This window comes from Sinocyclocheilus grahami, unplaced genomic scaffold, assembly GCF_001515645.1.
Source record: "Sinocyclocheilus grahami isolate Dianchi unplaced genomic scaffold, SAMN03320097.WGS_v1.1 scaffold1225.1, whole genome shotgun sequence".
NCBI lineage: Eukaryota > Metazoa > Chordata > Actinopteri > Cypriniformes > Cyprinidae > Sinocyclocheilus > Sinocyclocheilus grahami.
The window spans coordinates 246,472-257,155 of NW_015506404.1; the positions used below are offsets into that span (position 1 = coordinate 246,472).

At 37.0% G+C, this 10,684-nt stretch overlaps 1 protein-coding gene across 1 annotated transcript in view; it reads left to right on the forward strand.

Annotated features, from left to right (window-relative positions):
• Window positions 1-810: 810 nt before the first annotated feature.
• tcte1 (t-complex-associated-testis-expressed 1) overlaps window positions 811-10,684 on the forward strand; it is an 11,566-nt gene continuing 1,692 nt past the window's right edge. Inside the window, exons 1-4 of the mRNA XM_016254142.1 lie at window positions 811-882; window positions 1,073-1,251; window positions 5,818-6,386; window positions 9,509-9,958. Coding sequence (XP_016109628.1) covers window positions 1,083-1,251; window positions 5,818-6,386; window positions 9,509-9,958 — 1,188 coding nt within the window. The 5' untranslated portion in view covers window positions 811-882; window positions 1,073-1,082. The remainder of the gene's footprint in view (window positions 883-1,072; window positions 1,252-5,817; window positions 6,387-9,508; window positions 9,959-10,684) is intronic.

A 10,684-nucleotide genomic window follows, 5' to 3' on the forward strand; every position in this document is an offset into this window, starting at 1 on the left:
CTGGAGACTCTTCAGGCTGTGTCTAGTTGTTCATGCTGAGGTTGGCATGAGCGTAATGAGTGTTTGGAGGTTAACGCTGATTATGCATTGGCTTGTCTAGACAGTCTTCAGATGAGCTATATGCCTCGGATAACATTGTGCATCACTCTGAATATACACATCTAACAGGGAACGTTCTCAGAGGGGTTCCCATGCTCAGAGTTTTGAAATAATCATATGTTTATAATGCAATGCATTGTTGTAAAGATAATTGTCTTTCTTAAATATGCAATGGTGCCCTTCTGCTATTCACACTATTTCGCTGAAATCATATTAATGAAATAAATATACTGTATATATAGCCTATATTTTTGACATAAATATTTTGATTTGCATGACCTGCCCCAGATATGCATTACACAAGGGAAATCCTCAGCTGCCCTCATTCACAGTGATTTGCATGTGTTTGAAGTGAGTTTATGGGCTTGTGTGCAATGCAAAACACATGTGAAATGTTATTTAGTGTGAGGCCTGATGCAGAAACGAATTAAGGTACATGCATCGTCACATCATTAATGTCATCTGTCACATTTAATGACATTTCAAGCTAAATATTTATTATTTTTTATTTATTTCATGTCAAAACACGAAACCTGAATCATATTTTATGAAATATACGTAAAGATAGCCTTAAAGATAAAGTTTTGCCTTTATTTAATATCAGTTTTCAGCCTGACATTCCTCGTTCTTCTGTGCATTTGCAAGGTGTGATGGTGTTAATTATGCTTTATTGTAATCATGGGTGAGGCTGTGTGTCACACATTCAGCGCGTGATCAGCAGCGAGTGACGCACGGCACGTCTCTGTTACCATGACAACAACAAACTTCACGGAGACGCTGAAAGTGAGTAGCCAACGTTTTGAATCTATTTAATAAGCTTAATGTGTTTATAAGATATGAACTGAGTTAATATGTTGAAAACGAGTCTTTTTAACGGAAAGACTACGTCCGTCAAGAAAAGTTGTTGACCTCCTCTAGCAGTAATGACGGAGTTATAGCTATTTATTGTTCCTGATTCTTGTATTTTTGCTAGCTTTAGCTGCATGTCTCGGAGTCAGTCTTCACGGAGAACCGGGAGCATGAGGCCGGTAAACGCCGCCGCTAACGGGCGGAAAATGCGCAGCATCATCGCGGAGGATCCCGAGTGGTCGCTGGAGCTGGTTCCTCTGCTAACAACACTCTGTCTACAGCATATTATAAAACATTTTAGAGGTAAACAATGGCATTTAAGTAAGTATAAGTATATACAGTGTTGGGGAAAGTTACTTTTAAAAGTAATGCATTACAATATTGCGTTACTCCCTAAAAAAGTAACTAATTACGTTACTTAGTTACTTATGGAAAGTAATGCGTTACATTACTTTTACGTTACTTTCGCGTTACTTTTTAAATATGATCAGGGCTCTATTTATAGCAAATCTAAAAGCCCTTTCACACCAAAAAGTGTAATGAATAAACCTCAGGCTGAAGGAAGAGTAAATTCACGTCTGTACAGTAGAACGCAGGAGAAGAAACACTCTTCAGCAATAAAAAAACAGTGAAGCACAATTGTTAGTTCATCTAAAGTCATGTTTGCTTATTAGTACGGTTGAACTGGATCATCAAAGGTCAGCAGCAATTCACTGTTTTAATTCATTTGGATGATTTTGATGATTAATGCACATTCACTTTTAGTCTAGAACTACAGTAACATCATGTTCACACGGCGCACACAACGCCTCTGTATTTCCGATTTCTCCCAACATAGGAGAGCTGTCAGTCAATACATGGGAAAACAAAGTAACTGGCGTTACTTTTTTGAAAAAGTAACTCAGATATTTTCTTGTAAATTAAAAAAGTAATGTGTTACTTTACTAGTTACTTGACAAAAGTAATCTGATTACGTAACTCGCGTTACTTGTAATGCGTTACCCCCAAAACTGTATATATATATATATTATTTATTTATTTATTTTTGCGGAAACCTTGTTTTAATACATATACAACTATATCATCTATTTCCTTGACTATCCCTAGAAAGAAAATTACTTATGGTTGTTACGCTTTTGAATTTGCTGCCCCAAATGATTGGAATGTGCTACAAAAGCTATTGAAAACTAGAGTCAAATATTCCAGTATGTGCATTAAAAAATTAATAGTAAGCGCTCTGACCTCAACCTGTAAATGTTGTAACTGAGATCCCATTCTTTCTTTTTTTTTTCTATGTGCTTTATGTATTGTAATATATGTTTGTATGTTTCTCAGATATTAATTCCTCTCTTATTGAAAATAAGAACTTGTTCTTAATTGACTTGCATGGTTAAATAAAGGTTAAATAAAAAAAATATATATATACTGTATATATCGAAATTATGCAGATGTTATTTAGGCAAGACAACACAGATGAATATGGTAAAAATGGACTAATAGGTATCAGTATACTTTCCTATAGTTGACTGATTAAGTTACACTAAGAATTGCAAAAAGTTTTTGTATTACAAGTTTTCCTAAATGTAATGTCTAAATATGCAACTGAGGCATTATCTAATTAAATATGCACTAATTTGCTTATATTTCCAGAACTGAGGTCTTTCAGGTTCAAAATTATTTTTTCATTTTCTTGACATATTAGAGTAAAACGTTTAGAGGGGATTTTAGATTGATTTCTGATTTTATCACTTCATAAATAATATTAACCCCTTAAAGTCCGTGTAAAGAGAATTCTGAGAATTGTTTCTAAACACATTATAAATGTTAGAAATCTATTGTAGAAACACATTACAGCGACTCTGAAGTATGTAGTACTGAATTGTGGAGTTAAACCGTTAAACAGTTTTTCACCAATTCTGTGTTCAGGATATTTTTGGGCGGGGCTAAAACGGTGGCTCGATGACGCAATGGAGCCACCGAGCATGGCCCCTCCCCTAACACTAACACTATAAGACGTGTGTTCGACTTGAAGCAGCACTGCGCAGATCGATCGGTGTGTGACATCAAAGTACAGAGCTATAGAGAGCAGATGGCTCCTCATGCTTTCGAATCGCTCTTGTGTCATACACTGATCGTTCTGCACAGTCCTGCTTCAAGACGAACACCTAATAAATGCAGCGCAGTGGTTTGCCCGCTCAATGGCAAGTTACTGCCATTCGTTACTACAGCCTAGAGGTTGCTAGCTAGCTATGCCTTCCTCACGCAAATGCATAATACCTGGTTGCAATGATTTACAAAACAGCTCGGTCTCCTCATTTAAATAATCTGCAGAGGAAGACAGTTGAGAGAGAGGCGGCAGCTTTTCCGCGAGTGGGCGTGGTTTCAGCGCCGCCAGCGGACACGCCCCCAGAGTCTGAGAGCAAAATCTTGAAAAATATTTTTTCAAGATTTTGATAGCTTATTTTATCCACTTGGCGTTTTTTTTTTAGCATTCAAATTTGGCTGGGTGGCTTATAACAGATTTTTCTGTGGTGTGATAAACTCAGAACACACATTTAATAATGACTTTACACGACTTTAACTGTCACCGTCCCGTATACGGGACGCCTAAGTTTACTTCACTTTAGTACAATTAAATCCTAATATAATCATGACAAACTATATATCATTGGAAAGGTCTAAGACTCCTAAATAGATATTTTACCGTTTTATTTTGTTAGTAATTATCAAGTTACTGCCATTCGTTACTACAGTCTAGAGGTTGCTAGCTAGCTATGCCTTCCTCACGCAAATGCATAATACCTGGTTGCAATAATTTACAAAACAGCTCGGTCTCCTCATTTAAATAATCTGCAGAGGAAGACAGTTGAGAGAGAGGCGGCAGCTTTTCCGCGAGTGGGCGTGGTTTCAGCGCCGCCAGCGGACACGCCCCCAGAGTCTGAGAGCAAAAAATATTTTTTCAAGATTTTGATAGCTTATTTTATCCACTTGGCGTTTTTTTTTTAGCATTCAAATTTGGCTGGGTGGCTTATAACAGATTTTTCTGTGGTGTGATAAACTCAGAACACACATTTAATAATGACTTTACACGACTTTAACTGTCACCGTCCCGTATACGGGACGCCTAAGTTTACTTCACTTTAGTACAATTAAATCCTAATATAATCATGACAAACTATATATCATTGGAAAGGTCTAAGACTCCTAAATAGATATTTTACCGTTTTATTTTGTTAGTAATTATGTAGGAACAGCAATAGATTCATTTATGACAAGAGTGCACCAAGAGTCTATGACAAATCTACATCATAATAGGAGTTCTGACCTTTGTCTCAAAAAGTCTTTATTTCGTTGCCTTTTTCCCTATCTCATGTTTTAGTAATCATCATAAATTATATACCATTTGAAAGCTTAAAATCTCAAAATTTATCCTGTGAAAACAATTTTGAAATCAGACATTGCGTTACCATAGAAATGGTATTTCAAAATCTTTTAGTGGTCTCCTCCCCCTTAGCGGGGGTGTCATATTACAAAATGTATTATCAGTTTCAGTTCAGTTTAGAGCTTTATTAATCCCCTTGGGGCGATTAATTCAGACTTTCGTGGTGCTTCACATTTACAACACTTAACACTCACATACATATATTTAAAATACACCAAATACATAAAAAGGGTGAAACAAATAAAATAAAATAAAAAATTTCATTAATTAAATAATCTAAATCAACTAGATTTATTACATAAACGTATTGCTTCAGGCACAAAAGTAAATTTGTACCGGTTTGTGGAACATCTAATTGACCAATTATGGTCTTTTAGAATAAAAACATTTATAATCTTGACAAAATAAAATATGGTTCATTGTAAGTGTTGCTGAAGTCAAGGAGAAATCTCATTTTGAGAAAATGGCCTATAAAAGATATTGAAATTTATAAACGCAGACAGATAAAGTGCAATAAAGTAAAGACTTGTAGGTGTATTTTGGATGCTGAAACATGTTATGAAAAGCCAAATAGCATAAAATGTAAAAATTGACCAGTGCATGAAAAAAAAAAACATGTTTTTGCCTGTAGTGTCTTGCTTTAATGAAAAGATGTTCTCAGTTTGCATGAAAGCCTGTATTAAAGGAACACTCCACTATTTTTGAAAATAGGCTCATTTTCCAACTCCCCTAGAGTTAATCAGTTGAGTTTGACCATTTTCGAATCCATTCAGCCGATCTCTGGGTCTAGCGGTAGCACTTTTAGCTGTAGCTTAGCATAGATCATTGAATCTGATTAGACCATTAGCATCTCGCTCAAAAATTACCAATGAGTTTTTTCCTATTTAAAACTTGACTCTTCTGTAGTTACATCGTGTACTAAGACCAACGGAAAATTAAAAGTTGCGATTTTCTAGGCCGAAAAATAGTCCCCAGCACGCTCCCTGTGCAAGCAGGTGGTCACATTGGTTATGTTGACGGAAGTTAGCCTATTTTCAGGCACTGCGTAAATATCATTGCGCCTGCTGCACCCGTGGTACGGCAGCAAAGTTCCTTGATTATTACACCGGAATGAGAGTATAGTTCCTAGCCATATCGGCCTAGAAAATCGCAACTTTTTATTTTCCGTCGGTCTTAGTACACGATGCAACTACAGAAGAGTCAAGTTTTAAACAGGAAAAATATCGAAACCCTTTGGTCATTTTTGTGCGAGATGCTAACGGTCTAATCAGATTCAATGATCTATGCTAAGCTACAGCTAAAAGTGCTACCGCCAGACCCAGAGATCGGCTGAATGGATTCGACAACGATAAAACTCAACTGTTTAACTCTAGGGGATTTGGAATAGTGGAGTGTTCCTTTAAAGCCTGTACTATACTATTTTGCAGAGAAACCCATTCTGGATGAACTTACGCCCAACTACAAAGCGTATGTGCTCCAGCGGCTACCAACATCTCTTCCCTTGACCATCACTGCAAACCTCATCAGTGATGAGAGCTACTGGAAACGCTGCTGTGAAGGTCGCTGGGCTGTCAGTGACGTCTCCACATACGACAACAGCTGGAAACGCATGTTCTTCGAGCGTCACCTAGAGAACATCATTGAATTCTTCATCCCGGATGCAACCGACACCAAGACAGTCCTGGATGCGGTGCCACTGTGTCGAAACTATGTAAAGCGACTGAAAGTCTCTCAGCTGCTGCCACCCATCAAAGAGTCACCCAGGTATGACGAGGATGACCGTTCAGATTGTGCCAGTGATACGGGCAGTGAAGGACCCTCCATGGATCACTTCGATTTCCGCATTCTGCTCGACAAACTGCCGAATCTGGAAGAGCTCAACGTGGTGTATGGAGTGAAAGGATGCGGCATGAACTTTGAGTGGAATTTGTTTGAGTTCACCTTCAGAGACTGCGAATTCCTGGCAAAAGCCCTACATTCCTGCAAGACTTTACAGGTTCAGTTATTGTTATTATTACTAGTGGTTGTCGGTTTTTCTCTGAAACACAAAAGGAGATATTTAGCAGAATGTTCACACCTGTTTTCTTTGTACAAAGAAAGCATATAGTGCGTGCATAATTATTAGGCACGTTGATATTTATATTTACATTTAGTCATTTAGCAGACACTTTTATCCAAAGCGACTTACAAATGAGGACAATGGAAGCAAACAAAATCAACAAAAGAGCAATGATATTCAAGTGCTATAACAAGTCTCAGTTAGCTTAACGCAGTACACGTAGCAAGGGTTGTTGATTTATCATATATATAATATATATATTTTTTATCATATTCTGATCAGATTTTTTTCCAAGCACATTTGACCAATTCCAAACCACATCAACCTTAATAACTGCTATTCATTTTGTATTTAATCATTTATAAGTGTTATATAATTGTCCATGAAGGCTGGAAGCGAAAAACATCTTATATACAGGTGTGCAGAATTATTAGGTATCAGATAATGATTTGATTATTTAATTATTTAATTAGTTCATTTCCTATTCTGAAAAGTCTATCTTGCAGAGATGGACTAAAAATTAACTCCCAAAACTTACTGCCAGATTCTGCAAGATAAATTCTTGACAGGATGTGATGCTGGTCTTTAAAGGGGTCATATGATGCGATTTCAAGTTTTCCTTTCTCTTTGAAGTGTTACAAGCTCTTGGTGCATAAAGAAGATCTGTAAAGTTGCAAAGACTAAAGTCTCAAATCCAAAGAGATATTCTTTATAAAAGTCAGCCACGCCTACCTAAAACAGCTCGTTCTAACACGCCCCCACATGTATACGTCACTATCTGGGAAGATTTGCATAACGCCACCCAAATGTGCACGATAAGAAAGAAGGCGTAACTTTTATTCTCGCTGTAGTATTTTTGCCGCCGCCATGTCGTGAAGATGCTGTGTTTCGTTGTGAAAGCGAAACTACTTTGTTTGGCCTTCCAAAAGAGGACGATATCGCTTCGTCATGCCTGGAGCTGATCCGTGCTGGTCGCTGAGGAAATACATCAACTTCGTGCTGTGGATCGCCGGATCGGCTTTCACCGTGGACGAAGCGGAGTGCACTTAACATGTCTTTTCTTCTCACCTGTTTTTTCTGACCGTGCTGACCCAATGAGCATTTTGGTGTCCAATGGTCATTCCTTAACTTTGATTGCATTAGTATTGCATCCTTTTCATGAACATTTAATAATTTTTGACTTTCAGTCTGAGTTAAATCTATTTTTTGGCTCATTTTATCTGATACCTAATAATTCTGCACACCTGAATATAAGACGTTTTTTCACTTCCAGCCTTCATGGACAATTATATATCACTTATGAATGATTAAATACAAAATTAATAGTAGTTATTAAGATTGATGTGGTTTGGAATAAGTCAAATGTGTTTGGAAAAAAAATATGATTAGAATATCAACGTGCCTAACAATTATGCACGCACTGTATAGTGATCAAGGACTGTTAAGCTCCAAGAAGAACAATGTTAATAGTAAAAAAATTGAGATGGGAGGAAAAATTATATTTCAATGCAGGGGAACAGAATATTTTTGCAAGAGAGTGTAAAGTTTCTTGAGAGAATGCAACACTTGCAAAAGAAAACATGAAGTTTCTCAAATCAATGCAATACTTTTGCGATAGAGTGTAAAGTTTCTCGGGGGAACTTAATACTTTTGCGATAGAGTGTAAAGTTTCTCGGGGGAACGCAATACTTTTGCGATAGAGCGTAAAATTTCTCATGGGGGAACACAATACTTTTGCGATAGAGTGTAAAGTTTCTCGGGGGAACGCAATACTTTTGCGAAAGAGCGTAAAGTTTCTCAGGGGAACGCAATACTTTTGCGATAGAGCGTAAAATTTATCATGGGGGAACACAATACTTTTGTGATAGAGCGTAAAATTTCTCGGAGGGAACACAATACTTTTGCGATAGAGTGTAAAGTTTCTTTGGGGAACACAATACTTTTGCGATAGAGCGTAACGTTTATCTGGGGAACGCAATACTTTTGCAAGAGAGTGTAAAGTTTATCAGTGGAACGCAATACTTTTGCAAGAGAGTGTAAAGTTTATCGGGGGAACGCAATACTTTTGCGATAGAGCGTAAAGTTTATCGGGGGAACACAATACTTTTGCAATAGAGCGTAAAGTTTCTCATGGGGGAACACAATAATTTTGCGAGAAAGTGTAACGTTTCTCAGGGGAACGCAATACTTTTGCGAGAAAGTGTAAAGTTTCTCAGGGGAACGCAATACTTTTGTGATAGAGTGTAAAGTTTCTCAATACTTTTGCAATAGAGTGTAAAGTTTCTCGGGGGGAACGCAATACTTTTGCGATAGAGCGTAAAATTTCTCGGAGGGAACACAATACTTTTGCGATAGAGTGTAAAGTTTCTTTGGGGAACACAATACTTTTGCGATAGAGTGTAAAGTTTCTTTGGGGAACACAATACTTTTGCGATAGAGCGTAACGTTTATCGGGGGAACGCAATACTTTTGCAAGAGAGTGTAAAGTTTATCAGTGGAACGCAATACTTTTGCGATAGAGCGTCAGATACTTTACAGATTACAGAAATTTTTTTTTAACAACAACGTTTTGGTCTCATGACCTTCATCAGGTATATTCTCCTATAATATGCATTTTGCGAGAAAGTGTAACGTTTCTCAGGGGAACGCAATACTTTTGCGAGAAAGTGTAAAGTTTCTCAGGGGAACGCAATACTTTTGTGATAGAGTGTAAAGTTTCTCAATACTTTTGCAATAGAGTGTAAAGTTTCTCGGGGGGAACGCAATACTTTTGCGATAGAGCGTCAGATACTTTACAGATTACAGAAATTTTTTTTTAACAACAACGTTTTGGTCTCATGACCTTCATCAGGTATATTCTCCTATAATATGCCTGATGAAGGTCATGAGACCGAAACGTTTTTAGTAAAACTTTTTTTGATATTTTTTGTAAAGATTGTTAGTGTGCTGGGTTTGCTAATCATTTAAAATGATTTTATTTTCAGTTTTATTTCAATTCAGTATTTTCAATTATTTTATTTTATTTCATTTGGTTGTAAAATTCCCACTTTTTGCACCAGGTCTTCAGGATCCATCGCAGTAAGGTGGACGATGAGAAGTGTTGTCTGCTCGTGAGCCAACTGCTGGATCACCCGTCCCTACAGGAGCTCGACTTTTCACATAATCACATCGGCGACCGCGGAGCCCGAGCCATCGGAAAACTCCTGAACCGCAGTCAGCTGAAGAGACTGGTCATCTGCAACAACCAGATCAGAGGTCCAGGAGCTCAAGCACTGGCTCATGCTTTGTCCAAAAACACCACCCTGAGGTCCCTCAACCTGAGGCTCAACCGCATCGTAGATGAAGGGGGTCAAGCTCTGGCTCAGGCTCTGGTGAAGAACAAGACCCTGGTGAACCTTCATCTGGGGGGAAATAACATGACCGAACCCACAGCCATGGCGCTGTCTCAGGCCCTGGTGGAGAACCGTACCCTCAAGAACCTAAACCTGTCCAACAACAGACTGGGAGTTGTGAGTAAACCTCAGAATATTATGTTTCAAACACATTTTCCTCTCCTTTTTTTCCTCAGCTTGGTTTTGGTACATGTGCATAAGAGTTTCAACAACATTTGATTCAACAACGACAATATAAATATAAATATAAAATACAATATAAATATAAAATAAATAAATATTTAATAAAAAAATTTATCAATATTAAACAAGAACAAGCAAAAAATTAAAACAAAAATTAAAACAAGTCTATCTATCTATTTATTTTTTAGCAGATGTTTCTCATTTTCAGCATAAACTTCACTTAATTTTGATAATTTGACGGAAAACAGGATTTAACAGGATCTTTCACCTGAGATGCAAAATCACATAAGAAAGTGAGTCTTGTTTTCTGTAAAAAATATCAAAATTAAAGTTTATGCTGAAATGAGACAAATATTTGCCGATGGGATAGGAAAATTAAAACTTGTTTACCCTTTCTAGTAATTTTATTTTTCTTACCCCATTGGCAATTTTCTTTTAGCGTAAACTTCAATTCATTTAGATTTTTTTTTTTTTTTGGAAAATAATGTCTTTTACCTGAGATGCGAAATAACAAAATATTAAGTCTTGTTTTCTGAAAAAAATTGAGAAAAATATCTGCCAATGAGGTAAGAAAAATAAGCTTGTTTTCTCTCTGTATTAATTTTTTGCATAAGCTTCTCTCTCTCTCTCTCTCTCTCTCTCTCTCTCTATATATATGTG